This window comes from Gavialis gangeticus, unplaced genomic scaffold, assembly GCF_001723915.1.
Source record: "Gavialis gangeticus isolate Ggan-Ray unplaced genomic scaffold, GavGan_comp1, whole genome shotgun sequence".
Classification (NCBI taxonomy): Eukaryota; Metazoa; Chordata; order Crocodylia; family Gavialidae; genus Gavialis; species Gavialis gangeticus.
Window position 1 is genome coordinate 5,813,398 of NW_017729031.1, and position 23,008 is coordinate 5,836,405.

The 23,008-nt window shown below is 39.9% G+C and overlaps 1 protein-coding gene across 9 annotated transcripts in view; it reads right to left on the reverse strand.

Annotated features, from left to right (window-relative positions):
• Positions 1-4,647: 4,647 nt before the first annotated feature.
• FMNL2 (formin like 2) overlaps positions 4,648-23,008 on the reverse strand; it is a 318,749-nt gene continuing 300,388 nt past the window's right edge. For 2 of the 9 annotated variants that reach the window (XM_019522402.1, XM_019522398.1), the window contains 10 exons: positions 20,914-21,148; positions 19,627-19,695; positions 19,377-19,457; positions 18,380-18,509; positions 15,690-15,853; positions 14,434-14,535; positions 13,870-13,968; positions 12,347-12,470; positions 9,107-9,153; positions 4,648-6,831 (listed from right to left, as the gene is read on the reverse strand). In XM_019522402.1, the coding sequence (XP_019377947.1) occupies positions 6,793-6,831; positions 9,107-9,153; positions 12,347-12,470; positions 13,870-13,968; positions 14,434-14,535; positions 15,690-15,853; positions 18,380-18,509; positions 19,377-19,457; positions 19,627-19,695; positions 20,914-21,148 (1,090 nt within the window). In that variant the 3' untranslated portion in view covers positions 4,648-6,792. Of the gene's footprint in view, positions 6,832-9,059; positions 9,154-10,648; positions 10,783-12,346; positions 12,471-13,869; positions 13,969-14,433; positions 14,536-15,689; positions 15,854-18,379; positions 18,510-19,376; positions 19,458-19,626; positions 19,696-20,913; positions 21,149-23,008 lie in introns of all 9 variants that reach the window. The other 7 variants (XM_019522401.1, XM_019522395.1, XM_019522399.1 and 4 more) reach the window with 4 other exon arrangements.

A 23,008-nucleotide genomic window follows, 5' to 3' on the forward strand; every position in this document is an offset into this window, starting at 1 on the left:
ATAGCCAGGAAGTTGCAAATGAGCTAAAATACTGGCAATGGGACTGTCCTTTATTTCTTCACCCTACCCAGCAACTGTCCCAAGCATGGAAAGTTGTGGGATAGTTGGTCAGTACCAGAAATTGCTGTTCCCAGGACTGTGGCTATATTAAATCAGTCTAGATTTAATATAAATATATATATATATATATATATACATACATACACATATCTATATATATATTTTGCTAACCTTGTAAAATTCACTTTCTTGTGCTTTATATTTTAAAAAGCAAACAGATATTGTAACAAGTAGTTATTCTCTAGTTAAAAACGAACAGAATTTGGGGTTATAGTACTTAAGTAGTTAATCATGTATAATATTTGGTTTTACATTGATGTAGATCTGGGCAAGTGTTAAATACTAAATTTAGTTCAGCAGTTTTGAAAGGCCAATGGTTTTGAAAACAGTTAGACTTTATGTAAAATATTTTGTTATTGCCTTGCATAATTTACATGAAGAAACATGTTTCTAAGTAAATATTACTTTTAAAAGGTTTGTCTTTATTTTTCCATTAAAAATAAAAATCTGTAAATGTAAATTATTCTAATGTAATGTTTTTTATTTCTCAATCAGATCTTGCAGTCTTTACCTTTTAAATCACTTTTTGGCAAGACAACCTATTTTCTGTTAACAGAAAATATTTTTCCTGTCCTCCTCTCTCCTCCTTGCCCCACTTGTCCAGGCATTGGGTTAGGCTGGCCATCCTTGTACAGTGGTCCAGCAAAGCATAATCCTTTGTCGTTCTAAACAGCAACAACCCTCTTCAGAGCCTCTGCCCCCCTCCTCCCAGAAGGCATCGCAATCTCTTGGTTTTTAAGGTTAACTTTGCCTTGAAATTACAGGGATAATTGGCTAGATGAGTGGAAACTTTAACAAACCTGTAAATGCAGATTGCTAACACTTTTCAAAAATCAGCATTTTTCAGCATTTGATTTACTTGTTTTGCACACAACTGAAGTTAAAATGCCTGTTTTACTTCACTCCCAAGCAATTGCTGTTATGCTGTGGTTCTTGGATTACAGGTTGTTTGAATCCACAATTTCACTGATTTATATTTTGAGTCTTTAAAAAAAAAAATCTGAATTTTAGCTACAAGAGCTTTTATTTTTTTAATTGATCCTCCATGTTTTGTGAATTAGTAGTTATCATTTATCTTCTCTTATATTTGTAGCATGTTGTTCTCCACCTTATAAGACACATTGACATGTTGTTCTTTTGATTTTAACATTATATCTTGCAGATGTATTAAAAGAAATTCTGCTTGAACAATTATTTTTTTAATTAATTTCTCATCATAGATTTTGTCTGCCCCTACTTTAAAACCACCATTATAATGGGGAAAAGAGGTAAAAGAAAAGAACAAACTTTGATAGGAATTTTTTTAATATAAGAGTTATAATTACTTTTCTTTGATTCGGATATTAATGTAGTCTGTCCACAGGATTACTGCCAAGGAAGCTGGAACCTGGTAAAGACAAACCTTTATGCTGATATAAACTTGGATTAGGCATAATGGAATTAAGTGCTTACAAGAGCAAGTTATTTTTCTCATTTGCCATTAGCCTCTCATTTTGAACTGTGCAGCAATGAAGACAAATGCCTTTTTTCCTTAATCAAAAAGTATTATTTTAACACTTAGACTTGAAATTTACCAAGGAATTTAGATGAGGACAGTCAACGACTTGTTGAAATTAGTCAGAGATAAATATACTTTCAAAGTCAGTATTTGATTATAGAGCTGCATTTTAAAAGGAGAAATGCCTATAGAATTACCACATGTGAGTTTGAAAAAAAAAAAAAAAAAAGAATGGACATACTGTTTTTTTTTAAAAAGGACATAACTGGTCTTGACTTGTTGCTGTCTTACATTACCATTACTACATTACTTATACCACTTTTAAGTATATAAAAGCTCAAATTTATATAGTTCTTAAACTTATAATAAATTAATAGCAAAATCTATAACCCTGCAAAGAAAGCATCCTGGAAGTTTTTTGACTGTATTCAAATAAGTTTGTACAAGTTTAAGAATAAAAGGTACTGGTAATAAAATCCAGATGAACCAAGAAAGATATGTACAACATATACTTGGGGTGGCCTGCTGTCTTATCATATTATAGGTTTTCCTCTTTATAATAAACATGCAGATATCGCAGATTAAATCTTTACATCCTGGAATAAGACTCATAGATAGGATACAGAAATTGAAAAAAGTGCTGTATCCTAAAGTACTTTAATCTGATCCCAAATCCATCCAGAGTTAATTTAGAGCAGGACCTGTCATTACAATACACAACATGCTGTGAATGTGTTCAGCTATGGCTTTAAAAACGTTCCAGCATGCGTACTTAACACAGGATAAGTATAACTTCTGCACAGGTCCATGGTTCCTAGTTCCTAATCCCTTGGTCTGCCACTGACTTCCTGTATAGTCTTGGTAAATTACTCCCCTTCCCCCCCTCCCCAATTGAATGGTTAAGCTTATCTCTGAATACACTGATGCTTACTAGGAGCCTTGACGCAGTAGCCCAGATCACTGCCTGAACACCAATAGAAAGGTGCTGTCTGGATAACTCTTAGATCCTGTTCAGCAAGTCTTAGCAAAAATCTGCTTCATGGGTAAGCTGCTCCTTACAGAAGTGAAAGTAGTTTTGCTCCAATGTCATGTGGATCCTGTGCCGCTGCTCTCTCCTGTCCTGTGTGTCCCTCCCCTGTTCCCAAGCAGCAGGGTTCTTTTAGAATTGTTAACAGTGGGATCCTGAGACAAATATACCCCCTTCAGCTCCATCTAAAAAGATCTAGAAAAAGGTCCATCTAAAAAGATTTTGGAGAATCTAAAAAGGTTCTCCAAAAGCTGGGGAAGGCCAAGTGTGTAGATAGCTTCTTGCGGTCTGTTAGACTGGACCTGTAGGAAAATGCCACTTGTACAAGCGTTGTCCCCTAAATTGACTTGGTTTTGAGGGTATGAATGAACTTGTATTTGAAGTAGTTTCAAAAAGGGATATGCTACAGTCTACCAGGTGTGAACTAGCTGAGGATGATGCAAAGGAAGCAGTGTTAAAGTTGGGAGATGTGCTGATTGGGAATTACTCTGAATCATTCCTCATGACAGCTAAGTACAGATAGTCAAAAAGCCTGAGGCTGAATTGATTCAGTCTTTGCAAATTAATTTAAGCTGCAAAGATTGAATTGCTAAGCCAATGAACAGGCAATCACTTGATGCAGGAAATGCAGCCACTTGGCTTCAATGGCATAAGCAAAAAGCCGGGGGTGGGGGGTGCTGCTAGAGCACAGCTCGCTGACATGTAGCCAGCATGGGCTGTGTGTTTGCTTCCTCCTGCCACCCCCAAGGTCTCTGGGCTTTGCAGTCCCAAAATAACAGCAGTAGGATTGCAGGGTTGCTCATCACTTCCTGTCTCTAAGTGTCTCTGGGATTTTTAGTCCACAGATGCATCCAGCACTAAGTAAGCCAGCAGAGCAGAGCAGCTCTGTACTTGGGAAGACAAGTTTAGCACCACTCCCTGGCCCCACACCCCAGCAGGGGTTTGCTGGAGTGGGGAGGGGGAACTGTGAGCCAGCCTGCACTGTTCCAGCCAGGGGCCGGGGGTAGCCTTGCTTTCGGGAGCAGACAGCACAGCCCAGCGCAGGGCTTGAAAGCATGCTGGGGAACTCTGATTTAACTTGAAGCAGGAAGGGGTCTAGGACAGAAGTTTCATAAACTAGTTTGAGCCAAATCAGTTAAGTCTGATACTACCTTTGACCGGGTCTTATCTTAAGCCAGTTTTAGCACCTTTGAAGCTGGTTTATGTGCACTGAACTTCTGTTCTGTTACAGGTTGAAACCAATTTCTGATCACTTGAACTGGTTTATGTGGAACTTCTGTCCCTAGCCAAAATGTACACATCCATATCTTGGGAAGCAAAGTGCAAATGTTTCCAGTGGAGGTGAACAGCTGTATGAAAAAAACTCCAGGACTACCACCTTTTAGGGTGCTGAAGTTTAGACACAAGCTCTTCTGTGAGTTTACTAGTGCCAGACACAGAATAAACTCCTGATTCCACTGCTGCAAGAAAAGGTTTAAAAATACTGACCCATGAATGGACCCTCCTCACCTCCCTCAAATTTCTGCTCTCAAATGAAGGACTGGGTGTCTGGGCAGCTCTATCAAGAAATGGACAATGTCTACATCCTGGGAAGAGAAGATAAGGAAAGAATGAGCTAGTCCAAGTTGATCCCTAATATAAATTCACTGGAGATTAAAATGGCTGCTGTTTAACGTTTTTAAAAAAATGCTAACTGGAGTTTTATGTTCCCTGCTTTATAATACTGGCAGTACTGCCAGCACCCAACAGTAGGTGGCGTAAGTACTGGTTGGATGGAGATGGGGGGAAGCGGGGTCCGCAGTGTTTCTCAGAACAAAAATTGGAATCTCGAAATGGAGATGTTCACACTGAAAAAAGTGGTAGTTTATGGCAGAAGCCTGTGCTTTATTTTGGGGAGTTGTAAGTTGCTTCATCACCCCCCGTGATCCATTAGTGTTAACAAGCTCTGTAAAGTTCATTCACAACTCAGCATAAACCTAAGAAAGAATCATGGATTACCATGTAGTAGTGTAAATAGTTTATTTGATCATATGCCAGGAACAGACCAGAAAAGTAACATGAACTGCTTTTATAAAACACTTCTAATATTGCTAGGAAGCAGATCTATTACTAGAAAAACATTAAAGAGAACATGCCAGTATTACAGTCCTCCTGTCTGGTAACATTATTTGCTGTCAAGGATTAAGTTACAAGATCCTTTCAAGTTTACATTTTGAGAAAATGCTTTTGACCATTTGACTAATAACTTCTTGAATCACTTTGCCAAACTGATTGTTTCTTGTACAGATTTGAAAACTTCTGTCACTGTCAGTGAAGAAAGAGGCAATCTTGGCATGTTCTCTTTAGCATGTCAAGTACACATAGCTGTAAGTGAGAACAGGTGGCAGTTTTAATGTAAAAGTTTGGTAAATAGGTAAGCGGAAGTCAATGTGGTAACTCTGAGCCGCAAACTGTTCATTTAGTTAAATATAAAAACAAAACAAAACTATAAGTTAAAATAACATTCAGATTGTATAGCACAGGCCAATGCATTTTTAAACAATATTTACAGTATTACCCAGAGGCTAAAGTGGGAATTAGAGAAGTGTAAAAACCATAAAAAACTGCACCAATTTTGTAGCAAAATATCTGTACATTTAAAAACAGATTATCATATAACTACACATTATCCAAGGAAAAGGGGACCTTCACCAGTGGTTCACATAAAGCACAACATAAAAGAAAAGAAACTCAGTGGTTAAATACTATACAGTAAATTTTACAATTAACATAGTGTGGCAATGCTTCCAGGAAAGATAAGCTATAAGCAAAATGCATCTCCTCTGAAAGTACAAGTTTACCTTCAGTCCAGTTCTCGACTTTGGAGCAGGTCTTGTGCCCTGCCATGACAGGATCAGACAAAATTCCATTACAGCTCAAGGGTGATCTGAACCAGTAGGTACCTAGTAATGGTGCCATGCTTAATGCATACAGCTCCATTTTAAAGTTTTGAATGTAACCAACATAGCTGCAGCTACTGAAAAGTTGGAAGCTGACTCCATTTGAATACGTGTGCCTTTACATTATGTGATCTGAATTCGATTGTCAAGGAAAAACCTAGTGAGGGGGTTACTGTTTTCACCAAATGATGCAAACTAGGCTTGTAGATGGAATTTTAACATCCTCTCTAGTGGGCACAAGATTATTTCACTGTGCTAATAACTGAACAGCAATGGTCCTCAGAAATCCTAATACTGATTATTGAGATGTTAATATCTTAGTGCTAATTAATAAATACACTTATTCCAAAGCTGCCTCTATCTGAAGACCATAGTGAATAAATCTTATACAACATTCTCATTTCATGTAACTTTGCAATGCATTCATATTTTCTAAGTCTCCCTCCCTCGTGATGCTTCCCCACATTGCACACTGGCATATAAAAAGAATAGGTGTTCATTTGATATAAACCACATGTTCACCGAATGACAGGTTCTCACATCCTATTTACACTGATGCGGAATCTCTGTATGATAAAAAAGCTAGTTATGTTTGTAACTCTTTCCTTCTTACACACTGTAAGCCTTTATATATAAAAGCTAGTAAGTGCAGCTGAAGCTTAAGGTTAATTCCTTAGCAGACAGCACAGGAATGCATTTAAAAGCTTGAGTCCACAGCAGATGGCATCCAAGTAATACTTATTTACAGCCTATCAGGAAACCAAATAGGGCTATTGAAGACCAACCACTAAATTGCATGTAACAACAATAACAACAAAAGAGAGAGAGAGAATACAACATGTATTTTACATTTTGGTTAAAAATACTGAATAATGTATTGGTGTACAAAGATACCCAATCAAATCAAGTCCTATTGCTTTGATTAATTTGAGTAGGTACTTCAATTTTAGGCACTTGTTAGCTATGGTTGAGTGGAGAGCCCATCGCTTTTACGTTCCTATGCATTTTCTATGTCTGAGCCCTTTAGAAGGTAATTTTGACTGTGTTCCAGGTTGTAATTAAATGGTAGCACATAGAGTTCACGTGGACAAGTATCATTCAAGCACACCCTCTACTTTACACATGCAGGTCTCCAGCTCACATGGTTATTTCAGCACCATTTACAGAGCGCAAGTTCTGATCATCAAAGCGTCGTCGAACACTTCTCCTCACCGCATCGGCTCGTCGGTAGGGCTGGTTTCTAAGATCTGCAAAAAGGGAATGGCATATCAGAAATGGGTCAACTATGTACACTTCTGTCTAGACAAAAAAAGTTCTGCTGGAAGCCAATCAAAGCAGCTTGTGTCGAAAGAATAGAAGGGTCTTTAAAACCCTTTGAGAACAGAATTGAGCAAATACTGATTTGTCCTATTATTAATAAGATGCTCAGAAGAAAGGTAATACTGGTGGCATTCATGTCTAAATGAATCAAGCTTGAAATACTTCCCCAACTGACTGGTGATGACTCTTTCTAGGAAAGAGTTTGCAGAAGGCAACATCAAGAGAAAACGTTTTAGCAAGACTGTTTTGGTTTTTTGGTATTTTATAAATAACCACTACAATCACTGCATTTTGACTGATAAAGCATGTTTTTCCCCCCTCTCAAAAGGGTTGGAAGCTGAATAAATACACACACACAAAGCAGAATGATGATTTAAGTTTTTGCCAAAGCAAGAATGTTTTTATGTCATATATACATCTATCTTTGGTGAGATGATACATAATAGAAAAGGTAAATGCCCTGGAGTTACTGTGTTTCAAGAATTTAAAGTTCTCTTCTGTCCCATTGCTGCTAACCTGTTCTGATCTAGTGATACTTTCCACTTGGATGCAGTCACAGCGGGGGCTTCATTTCTGCATGACCAGCTCTACCTCTCTCCATTCCTGGTGAAGTCAGGATAAATTTAGCTCCCACTCTCTCCTAGTTGCCCATTATGAAAGTAAGCCTCTTGGGAATGATAAAGGGATATAGTGAGCATGCACAATATAAAAAATACTGAGAATTTGGAATTTGGACTACTTTTAAATATTTTTCTATAGTAGGTGGCCTAAACTTGACTGTTGAAGGAAAAATATGCAGTTATCAAGTCACTATTCTTGCTGCATGCAGATACAAACTTAAAACTTACAAATAGATGTACTGAGAATACTCTGTAAATCCTAACAGGTTGGTTTCTTCTGCCAGCAAATAAATTTCAGTTGGTCTGGGGTACCTGAAGCCTTCTCCAAATCTGAATTTGCACCCAAAAAAATGGCTCAGAGAGCCCATTTAAGGGCAGGTCTTGTATATCCCAACTCTATACAGCAGAGGGAGAAGTTGTCATGTTCAGCTTTTGCCTGCATACTCATCTGTACAGCTTCTAGTCCATCTTCTATTAGATGACCATGCAGCTGGCCTGGGATTGGAGAGAAGCAGAACAGCCTGGACATCAAATGGAGAGTGAAGGACCAGCGAATAGCTGAGACATTTGTGGAGACAGGACTCAACTATCTTAGAAAAAACTTAGCCAAACTTCCCTCCATGGAAGAGGAGAAAAAGGAGGGCACCATACCTCAAAAATGTTAAACAATCCACTTAATGGCTCTGTCTTCTTCCACAGCTTGGAAAATGCAATGAAGCACCTGTCACCTATCTTCCATCTAGATCTCTTTTTTCCAAGTTATACACTGGCTGATTGGGTTGCTGAGATAGTGCCCTCTTCTTTGCTGACAATTCAAGAAGGGCTCTGTCACAGAGGAGATTGTGTTTCTCCCCTCCCCAAACAGTAATGATGGGAGAAGTTTAGAAATCCACTATACTGATGAAGAGAGAAGTAACTGGGGGAGAGAGAAATACCCAACTCACTCAGAAGAACTTCAAACCTGTAACCCATTTCTTTTTTCCCATATTTGCTGAAGCCACACAAGTGGGTTACCATGCCCCTAAATTTTAGTAACACTGGTGTTTGCAGGCCCTAGGAGGAAATGAAGAGATTAAAAATCAGAAGCAGAGATGTACAGGGATGTCATTTATTGTATGTGAGCTGCCTTCCCTGAGGAGCTCTGCAGCTCTGAGCTCCCCATGGCTTTTATGTCACAGGTAGAAATAGAGTACCCAAGGAAACTACAGTGGCCCAGGGGACAGTCAGCAGACATGGTTTCTTGGACTCCCTGCAAGGTCACACCTCTAATTCTGAACAAGAACATTATAAATTAAGTTGGAGAGGATCCTGCAATTAGACATCTGACAGCAGAAATGTCTTTCACCCTCACCCACACTCTACAAAACAGCAATGTGAAAGCAGAGATAGATGTCTGTAAGACACAGGCACATTCCCAGATTACAAGTGTAGCTCATGGTTTTTTACTTTCACCAGTATTACATTTAGCCACATTTAATCAGCAATTTGTCTGGCATACAGAGAGAGGAGGAAGCTAAGTAAAAAGTGATGCTTGCCAGCTCTGTGTATCCTCCACCACCGGTGTGCTAGAAGAAATCCTTACCCTCGAGTGAACATTTGGAAATTTAGTGATATTATTCTTCTTTAGGGCTAAACAGAAAAGAAAACAAAAACACAAAAATGATGGTTAAGTAAAAAATGGGATGGAAAATGAAGAGCAACTCAACTCAGCGTTCAAAACTCCCAGGCATGTTAGCCAATAGAGCAAGAGAAGAGGGTAAGGCCAAGGCTATGAAAGGAGGTTAGAAACAGGAAGGAAGGACAAGATGGCCACCCTGGTCTCTTTGCTAACAAAATTCCAAGCTGCTTTGAAGATTGGCTCCAGGAAGATAATACAGCAATTAACTTGAAAGAGCAAAAACTATTGCGCGGATTATAGTTTGCAATCTTATTAAGAAGCTCTCAAATATACATACTGCGAAAGTAGGAAATGAAACACAGTTGTCTCTACAAGTTACTGATTTCTTAATCCACGACAACAGTGTTAAGACGCATGCTGTGTTAAATACACACTTTCACACCTTGTGGTGCAAGCTGTAAGAAAAAGACTATCCAGTTCCATGCCAAGATTTTCATCAGGAAGTGCTTGCTACAGAGACTTGGGAACAAAGTTCAATGTTTCCCTTAATTTCCCCATCCACATTCAAATGTCTGTCCATAAAATGTATTTGGAGCTGGTTCTGACCAAACAGGAATCAGACTGTGAATTTGACTCTGAATGAACTATATGATCCAATGAATTTTAGGACTTTCTGCTATATGGCATTGCCATTATTAGGGCCTGAAACCAAAGCCTACATCCAGTGTTCCACAATACCCATCATATGGCCATTGAAGGCACATGTACCATGGACACACATATGACTATTGTTTGCTTGTTAACTTCCAATCGTGTTAAATCCAGCTGGCATGGAACTGAAAAACAAAAGTGAGTGTGACAGAATGAGAGAGGATTTAGTGTTCAGTTTGTTTCTTATCTTACATGCAGACATATACATGCAAGCATTGGTTAAAAATGGCTGAAAAAATAAAATAAAATTAATGCTCCTCCCAGAAGCACAAGTAACTTTCAAGCCAGGAAGCAAAACCCAGAGAAGTCCCAGTCAGCTCACATACACTGTAATTCTGCTCCCAGATAGCAATCTTAGGTATTGCAAACATACAACATAAACTGCTGCACAAAGTGGGAAATTTTGAAAGCCCAGAAAAGATAACATAGAAAAACCAAGTGAACAGCCACTTTTAAGACTTCATTTGACCCAACGAGTCTCTCATAAACTGCATGGATCTGTACTGCAATAAAGCTGCCAACAAGATTTTGCTCTGGCAGCAGGCTGTGACTTTCACCACTTGCTGTTCTATGGCATTTGTCAAGCTGATAATAGTGCCTCTGAGATAGGAGATCACACGTAGCATGCACAAAATTGATGAGAGGAAATAAAAGGTTACTGCAACACAAGAACATGCAATGAGATGACGACATAAAATACAACTCCAAGTGGACAGCAGACAATATGACTATCCATTCAACATTCATGTGGCCCTGGCTGAGATCCATACAAATGGAGAAATGTCAAAAACCTACAGCAACCTTTTTTAAGAGCATCAGATGTGAAAGAGTAATAGTTTAGTAATGGAATTCCTCAGTGAGAACAGGTTCGCAGAAAAACCGAGAGCCACGCTTGGCGGTTCGAGCAGTAAAGGGCACTGTCTTCAGCACTGCATGGAAAATAATAGCCAAACAAGACAAACAGAACACAGTAAGAAGCAAAGATCTATTGCATTAGTACAATGTTAGTGCTTTGTTAAAGACATCCTGGGATGGTTTTACATGTTCTGATCAGTTATTTAATTGCAATAGCATTTGCTAGGCTGGGGTTTCTGTGGGAACAAAGAAATTTCAAGCAGGCTCCAAATAAAAGATGTTCATATTTCACAGCTGTCATTGGCTTTGGAAGTTCAGCATTACAATCTAATTCAGAGAGGACTGTCCCACATGATGGTGGCTTACAAATCATTCAGGTTAGCATATTCCAGACCTGGAACATTTTTTCTGGCTCTCCAATTTAAAACAATACTTGGATCTGGTAATGATCAGTGCATCGGACATTCCTCTGAGCATATTTAAAACCTGTTTTTGGTTGGCAAAGCACAGTTTGTAACAGAAGAAAACAGCAGAGCAACTCAGGGAGTTCTAGAGCCTTTGATAATTTTTAACTCTGTTGAAATTGACTAAATATGATATTGCGGGTCTTTACTAGAAGGACACAGACAGCGCCTCAGCAAATCTTGGTTTGAAAACTGCAGGAAAGTTACAACCCTGCAGCTTGCCAGGAGAGAAAAGCCTTAAATTTCTTTCATGCTTCAAGTGCTAAAACTGCTTTCTTCTCTCAAGAAAAAAAAAAAATCATAAAAACCAGCAAAATAAAACCTGGCCAAATACCTTCTTTTCTTTGGTTCAGTGCAATAGAAAAAGTGTTCTCCAAAACCATCAGATTGTTATCATTCTGTCCCTTCCACTCCAAGGGTACAGAATAAACTCAACTATTAGAACAGCTATATATATTAAAAGGATACTCTTGAACACAAGATAATTTAGAAGACATCTTTTTCTTTTAATCACAGGAGCCTTTTTGCATGCAGTGTTCTAATCACCTCTGGCTATATGCTATACTCCCCACAACCTAGGGTTTGTGGCAAGTACAAAGTTTTAGTTTGCCCAAACTAGAAAGAAGTAAAACCATAGCAATTCAGGGTTATAAATCATTCAGGTCTGACCAAATGATTTGTCCTCGGCTGCGCATTAGCACAAGGCAATTACGGTTAGTACATCTGAACGAAAAAGCAAGCGCTTAAATAACATTAAACATCAGTCACTTGGTTTGCGGGATAAAGATTTGCAAGGAAAGATTTGTATGGCATGCATGTATGGGGAGAATGTCTATCTGCATCAGACCGATTTTTTCTATAGCTTATCACAAGCTCTAAGTGTGTCATGACAACATGCTGAACCTAAAACTTGAGACGAAGTTCACCTGTCTGAGACCTAGGCCTATGGAAAATGCACAGGGCACTGAAACCAGCTAAATCTGGTTACTAGGTTTTGTTACACACTACTAAGAAGGGTGAGTTCATTCACATCATTAGAACCAGCTTTCTAAGGTACATGTAAACCATACCTGTTTGTAAAGCTTTACAATAGTTAAGATGAAATCTACATGCAGCCATATTATGATGGTGCTTGTGAAACAGCCACTCAGCCTCCAAGACAAAATTCCTTTACCTGTTATAATATCTTCGATGGCACCATCTTTCCCCTCATACACGTGCCTATTATCTTTGACTTGCCGTCGTCTTAGCTCTGCAATTAGCTCTTGCTGCTGTCTCTTTGTTTTATGGGAAGGAGACTGAAAGGAAATGGGAACAAAGTTCAGTGAAGAGTGATACCCAGTAGCATCCAGTTGCCAAGTTCCCCTTTTCTGGAGTGTTCAAAAAGTCAAATTCAAGTGTGTGCATTTTACAAACATTACCTGCTTAAGAACTAATCCAAATTTTACAGATCAAAGAAGTTAGAGAAACTTTGACCTTTGACCAGGATCATTTGTCTCTGCTTGCAAAGGAGGAAGGTCAAAGTTTGCAAGTGTTCTTTAAGCTATCAATCCTATTGCTGTCCCCTGCTTAATTTTCCTCCCTCATTTATTTAATTGCATTTTTTAAAATCTGTAATGCACTGCTGAAGTGACATAATGAGCATGCTCCTTTTGAATCAGAAAGGGATTGCAGAACTACAGTGAAGCATACTTACCAGCTCGAACTAAATACCCACTGGCAAATGCTACCTAAAGCACCCACTGACAAATTGGCTGTTAGGACTACAGCTGGTTCTCCTTGCCAAATGTAAAGACCCAGCTCCTTGACTGCATGCTGGGAGAAAGCTCACTATAAAATGGAAACCCTGGCCAGGACAATTACAATATTATTGAGATAGGTTTTGGAACAGGAAAAAGGGGAGGAAGGCTTTTACATGTTAGCTTATACATAGAAGGGTCAAGAGAAAGTCAACATATAGAGAAAAAAAAAAAAAGAGGCCTTAGAAGTTAAAGCTAAGGAATAAAGCTGCTGCAGGGCTAGATGATGGAATACTTTCTTTCCAATCTAATCTGTGCTCTGCAACTTGTACAGCAGATAGGGCAGAATGATTCCTTTCTATTTTATTTCTATTCTGTTCTGGGATCGGCTGACTAAGATAATAGCAGTATCTTACAAGCTTTTTTTAATAAAAAGAAAAATTCTGAATAGCATACCAAGATTACTAGTTATGACATTCCCTGAGCTAAGAATTACAAATGGCTAGGAGAAGATATGTACATAAGGCCAGGGTGTTTTATAGAGCAGTGATTCTCTAGAGCAGGGGTGCCTTGAGATCCTTCCTTTCAAGGGTGCTGCAGGGTGCAGTACAATGTCAACACTGTCAGGTCCAGAAGATAAACCCAGAGATTTCACATAGGAATTCATAGCGTTGAAAGTATTCTAACTGTTGTGATCTTTCTGAGTCCTTTGCAACAGAAGAACTGCTCTATTATTCTTCTGTAGTTAAAAAACAAGTGAAAACTAGGAGCTGGTATTTTCTGAGGGGTGCCTTGAGTATGTCAAGGGATGCCTTGAGTCTAAAAAGGTTGAGATCCACTGTTATAGGGCCTTTTTACCACCATTTGCTAACAAACCCCTCTAGGGGGCAGAGAATTGTTCCTTACCTTAGAAACAAAATATTCCAGTAACATTAACACAAAGTCCTGTACATCATACCTTTTGGTCCTGTTGCTCCATCAATGCTTCTTGCTCCAGAAGTTTTTCCATTAAAGCCTGTTCTTGCTTTTTTCTCAGCTCATTCTCCTCTTCTGCTTGCTGTTCATCATAAGGACCAAAAATTTCATGTTTTAGCAACAAACTACTACACACGAATAACCTCCTCTTATCACAAAAATTAGTTAAAAATTCAGGAATTCATGCTCAAGTTATGTGCATTAAAGCAGAGAAAGGGTACTGTGTAGGCATTTAGCAAGCTCTAATATTAAAGGTGTATACACCTTTGCCAAGACCTCTCTGAGAAATATGGGTTCCAAAGTTTGGTTCAGTGTCTTAGACAGTCTTAAGAAAATGGCTGTTTGTTTTGTAAAATCCTAAAACAACTATATGCTCTATGCTGGTTTTATTGTTTCACAACCCTGCTGTGCTGTGCTCTTTCATGGGTCACACTGTTCTCTCATTTTGTACCTTTCCATTGAAGCTGGGGGAGCGATAAGATGTTCTGTAAGCCACCAGCTCTCCGTGTCATAGTCAAATCAGAGAAGCAAACTTATTTCTGCTTACCTTGTAGGCTTTTACAAATCGGACAAAGACTGGAAAGAAGACTGATGGAGGGGTTGTTTTGGGATTCTCCCCAAAATATTTCACAGCATCATCAAAGGCATCCTGTAAGAAGCACATTTTTACTGAGCTCTATGGATTCCAAAATGAACTCACTGCCCATACAGGTCGTAAGGGGGACACTGTCAGCCTCTCTTCCTCTGCATGGTATCTGTTCCTGCCTGCATTTTCGCATCTGCAAAACTAAGTGTGGATGCAAATATGACGGATCACCACACTCTTCCCAGGCTGCTTTGCCTACACAGGCATGTGTTTGGCAAAAGCACTCATATTTGCACCTCTAATTCATAAGTTTGTGAGTCATATTTGCCTGCAAAGGGGAGACTGTTTTGGGATGAATACCTCAATGAGCTAGTTTGAAAGGTCTGTCTGAGAAGAGGGACCTGGGTATAATTAAAGTGTGTAGAGAAGAGTGACAAAGTGATCAGTATCCTGGAGGGATGTATTTCTAGGGAATTAAGTAATACAAGCCAATATTCAGAGCTTGGTGACTGGATGATTCCACGGGTAGAGAGTTGGTGGAACCAGGTCTGAGAGAGAATATAGAAAAGTTCTTAACAGCGTGATGTGAGAGGCTGTGGAATCTTCTCCCAAGAGTATTGTGAGCCCCTCATTTTGAAAGTTCAAAAGAAGACTATACAATGCAAGAAAATATGCTATCCATCTGGCATAGGCAGTGGGACAGAACAGGTTTTTCCCATCTCCAATTTTAATGGTTCAGTGATACTACAGAGTTTTGTTTTGATCTGCTAATTTGTTGGTCAAACTAATTTTACTCTTGCTTTTTTCACTTGAATAACAACATTCTGGCTAATCTTTTGGGATCTCCGAAATAATGGCAGCAGTGTAGTTTTGATCAGTAGTGAACAGAACACAGATTTACTGGGGGAGGGTGGGGGGCAAGACACGACAAATCTTAGACTGGGTTCCACCACTTTTAAACCAGTCTGTGTCCAGAATTTCAGTTCTGTTATGGATATAGATAGGTTTCCGATTACTGATCCAGTAAAAGTGGTAGTGGCTATACCTGGCCTTAGTGGATGAACCATAAACACCCCCAGAAACTAATCAAGAACTCTGCTGATCCTGAACCTCTTCCACTGCTTGCTGAAGACTAAATCAAATTGAACAAAGAGAAATACCTCTGATTCAGCTTCTTCCTGCTTGGTCTTTAGCAAGAATTGTGATTAAAAAAATACCTGTGCTATTTTTGCATCATCTTGCAGTTTCTTTAGTTTTCCTTCATTGTTTTGAATAAACTCCTTCAGCATAGTATTGTGGTCATGCATAGTGTATTCTCGCTTGGTCAGTTCCAGGCCTCTCTGGAGTTCCTTTACATCCAGCAGGACATTTTCAAGTGACACTAAGATGCAAACAAAAATGCTAACTTACCAGTGCAGTAAGAGTACCAACAATCTGCTACATGCTAGGCATGTTTACACGTGCTTTTAGATGCCTCTAAAATTAATGTGCATGAGCCTAAGGTGATTTAGGCACGCGTCCATGGGTGCACATTCTAATGTGTATTAACACAGGTGTACAGACCAACTTGGGACTAATGTTAGTCCCAAGTCAATGGACACACACCATGTTAGTTCACTTTAGTGCGTCTACAAATTTGCTAATGCAATTTAACTGGTCACGTATAAATCTAATACCTGCTTTACGCAGGTATCAAATTTCTTCTCAAATAGCCTATGATTGCCATTTTTAAATTACATTAAGGGTGCACACGTGTAGACACGGGCCCTAAATGTGCCTTAAAATTGGGCACATTAAATGCACATGTGGAGACATGCCTGCTTACACTCTAGCTTCCAAATGAGAAGGTCAGTAAGAATCAGGCCACAGAACAAGTTTGCACACATGGTAACTATTCAGAAATATTAAGTAACATGGAACCTGCACAAAATTCTTCATCAACATCATCATGCATCTTAAACACAAAATTCACAAATGTGCTGCTGCAGTGATGGTTTGTACCAGAAATGTCTGACAGTCAGAAATTCTTGTCTAGGGCTGTCTCATCTGTAGTGCTTGATAAGTACACAACCCATAATGTAACCACCAATGCAGTTGAAGAATGCAGCTTCCTTGAGTCTACTAAGGGCTAAAGAGGGCTCTAGCTTACAAATGAAGGTCTTACCATAAGTGTAAGTAACTGAGAAAAATCAGTTATTTAAAAACTGACATCATGAAAGTACATTTTTTTTTAAGTTTTTTTTTCTGAATTACTGAAATAGTCACTCATAGTTACAGCTTCCTTAAACACATTCATTATTTACAGTTTATCAAACTCAGACTGATGCAAGCACAATCAACCTGAAAATGTGAAGGAATGTTTGCAAAATTGATTACAGGTTTGCCTTGCTTTATGCTGTACATGCATTCCTGGAAAATGGCAAATAACTCAAATTTGCATAAAGGGAACCCATTTTACAATTTAACAAATAGGGATATGTTCCAAGACCTTGACTGTACTGACCCCCAGACCCATATCTACCGCTTTTACAAGACAATTTCAGTACTCACCAACAGCAGACAGTACACACAAGCACAGGGTGGTGGTGAATGTTTAGTTAGTATGAAGAGAGGGTGGTGAAGGCTTCATTGATGGACCAGGGAAAGGGGTAGGAGATATGCTAGCAGGACGCTTAGAAGCCGTAAAGGGATGGCAACCACAGAAACACACATCACGGACAAGCGAGGAGCACAGATCCACACAGAAACCTATATTTTAGTGTGTATCACTCTGCACCACACAAAGTAGCTGACTGCAAGCTTCCACCACACCGATAGCGTAAGAGTGAATGTACCTTGCATATAACTAATTTTTGGTATAAAAAGGGTCATTGCATAAGAACAAACTCACACATACAGAACCCGCATAAAGCGAGGGAAACCTGTATGCTATATTCATCAACTCTATTTCTGACGCCAATCCTGTGACAGCTATTCAAATAAAAGGGAAGAATGCAAAACAAAGATTGTCCACCAAAGATATGTTTTATAACTTTTAAGACCAGGCCAAAGAGACGTTTAATAATTTCAAGTGCAGTATTTGTATCAATTGTATTATTTTTTAACACAAAAGTGGTCTAGCAACTAAGAACTGCAAAAGTCTGATCAATAATCAGTGATTTAGAAATAGTTATTATACAAAGAGTCTTTATCTGGTGCCACTCTCTTCATTTTCTTCCATTCATCTGCAAGCACCTCTAACTTGCAATCCTTACAAAATGGTGTCTAATGACATTTCTCAGTCCTTAATAGCTGTCTCTTTTTTGTGATGGCAAACCTCAAGGACTTGATGAAAGCATGAGACACCATTGTGGAGAGCTAACACACACTTACTAGATGTGCTTGTAATACTGATACTGATTTCCATCTGTAGTCTTTTACCTTTGTATTCTTTTAACTATGTACCTATCCTAATTTAAACTGTCACTGAGTCAGTCCATTTGGTCTAGTGTATTTTTTTTTATTAGAAGATTCAACTTCCACTGCAAACTACTTGGACGATAAGCTCTTTGCAGCAAAGCTAGCCTTTGTGCTCTGTGTCTGTACAGTGCCTAACACACTGGAGTCCTGGCCCATGGCAGGGGCATACAGGAGGTATGACAAAACAAAAACAAAATGAACACCATTTATTAGAAGAGTTGTTTTTGGTGCATTTGTTCGTTTTTTGCAGGAATCTAGCCACACATTCTTATTTATCCAACCTTCTTCTGGTACCAGCTACTATGCATCTTAAAGAGTGGCTTTATCACAAGGCTAATTTCCATACGAAATAAACTGCTCATCTTTCTTTAGATGGTTCCTGAGATAGAATGGCAATAGATGGCAGAACACAGTTCATGTTCCCCTAGTAGTATGTTGGTTACAGTACCTGCAGCTGCCTTCTCCACGTAATGAAGTTCATTGTAAAAGAGGGAAACATGTTGATACTTCTCTTTCACAACGTTGGATATATAGTGCAACAATGTTTGTTTTCTGTCTGTTGACTTTGTTTCTAATAGCTGGAAGCAAAAGAAGTGTTGGATTAAGATGTAATGAGGTTGACTGAATCGATACTGAGCTATCTTTCTCCCATTGTTTTAAAAGCTGACTAGAATTGCCTATAGTTCTCTGGAAAGATGAGAGACTAGCTAAAGTCAGACTATTGCATGCTGTGTGATTTTTTCCACTAGCTCTAGCCATGCACACTCATCTTGACCTGTTGTCATAGTCTTAAGCATCTGTTAAGCAGCACAATAATTGTCTCAACTGTGAGCTGGAGTTTTGATGAACCTGCTAGGCTTTAGCAGCCCAAGGCTATGGTGCTCAAAACAGGTGAGGTCCAGCCCATGGAATCATGTCATGAGGTCTTCAGGGCTCTTCATGGGTCTGGAAATGTGGTGGTGGCGAGTGGAGGCAAATAATGCTGCCCTGACTTCTCTGCTGCCAGATTTCCAAACCTTGAAGGTCAGATGATATGACCCTGTGCACAGGGCCAGGGCCACAGGAATGATCTGGCATGAGGGGCTAGGGCTGTGACCCTAATCTGGTCCTACACCAGTTTGGGCTCTGACTTCATGTGCCAGATCAGGCCCTTGGGGGCAAAAGGTTGGTCATCACTGATCCAAGGCATTCAAACCTGCATCTCCCCAACCCCTCAGGAGCTCCTGTATACTTTCCATCTTTATTCCATTTTTAGATCCCACATACCCCGAAGGGCAGCCTAGCTGAAAGTCAGCAGTTAAGACAACAGCATGTACAGTCTATTGCAAAACTGCCACTAACACTATTGTGTGTGCTGGGTTGCAATGAAGAAAACAGTAGTAAGCATCCTCCCACCCAAATTTAGGTCTTAGCAAGGTTGCTTCCCCCCCCCGCTCACTCCTTACCAAATCTAAACTCTGTAGTTTAAATCCATAAACTGCTCCTCTTTTACTGCTGTTCATGTAGTTACCAAGGGCCAAGATTATCTACCAGAGGAACAGAAAGGGTTAATATGAATACATATGCATGACACTGTTCACTTGGGAGGGTAAGTTTTGACTGTAAAAATGCAGGTACATTTCAGTACACGAGGACTGTTATTCATTAAAATACATTTACTGTTAAAGGCATTTGTTGAAATAAAATTATGCTTACCTCCAGTATTTTTTTGAGCTTTTGGGATGACTTTATTGAGACAGATGCAGCTATTATTGCATGTAGTTGCTAAAGGCAAAAAAGTATAGTTAGTACATGTAACTTAGCCATAAAATCAATGTCTGAACAGTCAAATACTGGAAAACTCTGTTTTCAGGCCTGCTCAGAAATATCAAAACACAGAATTTCTCCTTCCCTCCATCTATGGATTGCTTTGCACTTTAACATGGTGCAATAAACCACAAATATGACTCTACAAAGCCATGATCTTTGAGATTATGAAAAATGTACTACATTGAGTACATTCAGAGAAGCAAAAATATGAAACAATGTTTGCTTGATTTCAACTGATTCAAAAAAATATGATTTCTATTTTAATCACCTGTGTCCCAATGTCTTTATCTATAAATCTGAACCTACATCCATACACACACCCATGGATTCTGCAAGCACAACAGTCCTATGTACAAGTGTTGCAGGCATACCTTAGGATAACTGTCTCTGAAAACAAAAATGTAGCCCATTAAAAAAAATGCTGTAGGCAGTTTTGTGCTATGGTCATTTCATTCTAATGGGAGATCTATTCTGGGGCCCTACCCATGACTTAAAGCACTTGGCAGTATTGTAATAACAACACTGAATTGTAATCAGAGCAAAAAATTGCTCTCTTTGATTATTTCTTTTCTCTCCTTTCTTCTATTCAAAGCTTTTATCTATAACAGTCTCTACTGACTTTGTAAAAAGGGCATCAGGATGTTAAGTGCTTCTCTAGAAATGTATCACTTAAACTTTGCATCAGTTCAATTCATAGAGCTAACCTAGTGAAAATTGTTGCAGGTGAGTGTGTAGAGCCCAAGAAGAGAGCATTTTAACCACCTCAGCTGTGATTACTGTAATTACATTCTTAAACCTACAGTAGAAGTAGACTGGTCTGAAAAATACAAGACATTTTCCCTCATTTTCTTTTAAAATATTTTCCAGTGAACTTTTTCTGAGCAACTAGAGCTGGTGGGCAATGGTGAAAAAAAAACACAAAAAGTTAAATCTATCTTTTAAAAAGTGATATACAGTGTGGAAAGACAGGGGGGACTCAGGATTTTTATTACGAAATCCTAATCTCAGCACATTTTATAGGTCAATTCTAATTTCATCTCTGGATGACTGCAGGTTGTACAGAAGGCAAGGTAGATCTGTACCTTATAAACTAACTAGGTCAGAGATGCATAAGTCTTTGTCGGCAGCAGCTTACTCCATCAGATACTAAGTTCTGTAAGCTGTCTCACTTACCGGTGTCAGCATCTGGATACTTTCTGCAAAGTTGCCTATGAAGGCCATGATAGTCATCTTCTGCATTAGCCGCTCTATCTTACTGAACTGCATCATGAACCGATCTTCATCAGACAGATTCTCAATAGGTTTCCTTTCCCGCTCATAGAGCCGTAACACTTTCACTTCATTCTCAGTAGGTAAGAATCGCATCAAGCATTCAACAAAATCAACTGGCAACGTCTTCAGGTCAAATCTACATAATGACAAACATAAAAGTTGGTGTTCAACAAGAGAGACTTATCCAAGATGACAGAGGGCTTTGCCTGGGCAAAACCTATCCATCTTGCTTCCCACCCCCAGGATCACTATTCAAATGGGTGGGATCCATTATTCCTTCCTTCCTTCCCTTCCTGCTAGATTGGCAGTACCTGATTTTAACTAACTTCATTCACTATGCAAATGGAAAGCATTGGCCACAATTTTATACTAGCTTAACATGGCTGTGGGGGCTCAATTCTGCAAAGTACATGTGCAGAGAGCTTCAAGATTCAAGTGACGGAGAGATCAACTAAATCATTTATCAATTCAATTTTTGAATGCTATCCTCTGACTGTCATGTTATTCCTGACCAGCAGCAAGAGTGGGTCTAGGGAGGGTGGAATGAAGGTGGACAGAATGTGTGACTAATCATACATATCACTGGCCTGATGAAGTTCATACTGACACTCGTGTCATCTTAAACATGTCTGTCATCTTAAACATGTCTGTCATCTTAAACATGTCCATGATTCCAAACATTTATATGCAAAGGAGTGGTGCAGAGGAGGAGACAACTTCAGGTAATTCACAGTCCTCCTGATGTTTATTCTTGAGTCTCTATATTCTCACTTGAAGTCTAAAGTAAGCTTTTTTTCTTACTATTCTGATGTGCAAGCACAAAGACTTGCAAGAGCGAGGTCTGTGGGAATAAGGAAAAAGATGACCAAGCAGAACACAGAGCTGCCAAGAAAGGAGCTGAACTGCTTGCTAGTGGCTGAATGAGGGAAGACTATCAGATAAAAATAGAGATGATTAGACTAAATATATCAGATGAGGGGGAACCATTTGTCTTATTTAAGATGGAAAACAGTAGGATTTTCTCTTGCAATAAAGCTTTTTTTCTGTGACCCTACAGACACATAAACCCATTGTCCCACTTTAAGAACCTGTGAAGTATCGCAGTAACACTTTTTCCCCTGGGACAAGGGGGCTAATTCAGTTAATTGCCATTCAAGCTGCATGTGTAAATGACTGTCCCTCCCCTGTTTTTGTTGAAGCCTCTAGAGCAGTGTTTCTCAACCCGTGAGTCATGACCCAAAAGTGGATCACAAGAAGATTTCAGAGGGTCACAAGCCAAGGGTTGAGAAAGGCCAATCCTGGGAAAGCACTAAGACTGCGGCAGGGCAGAATGGCGGCAGGAAGGCGCCTGCCCCTACCAGCAAGGGAAAGGGCAGAGGGAGAGCTGCGAGGCTGGGCTGGGTGTTCGTGAGGGTGCAGCGGCCGGGAGATACTGCTCTGGGGCGAGAGGGGTTGTGACCAGGTTGCGACCAGGTTGCCTGGCGTGGCGCAGCAGCCCCAGTGCAGGGTGGAGGTTGCCACAGGCCTCCCTCCTCCTCCCTCCTGTCCATGCCAGGGCTGGATTCACTCTGCTGCTGCCCATATGAGCCAGAGCCACTGCAGCCACTGCACAATGGCCTGAGCGGGAAGGGGGCAGCAAGTTGTGGGTTGGGAGTGAGGAACACTAGCATGGCCTAGGGGGACTGTCGGGAACCTTTGCAAATGGGTCCCAGTAGAAAAAAGGTTGAGAAACCAGTGCTCTAGAGCAAGGGTGGGTAAAATAGCTCAAGGACTCCAGCCCACCAGCTAACTGAATCCAGCCCATGGCTGCCCCTACAGCACACCACATGGGGCTGAGCCCCACCTGGGGCAGCCTGCACTGTGCTCCAGTCCACTGGCCAGTGCACATAGCTTACTGGTGGGGCTGCTCCTAGTGCAGCTGCAGCTGCCCAGGTACTGCTCAGCTCCCCTCACCTCCAGCAGCAGCTCCTCCTCCTGCTGCACCACTCCAGTGATT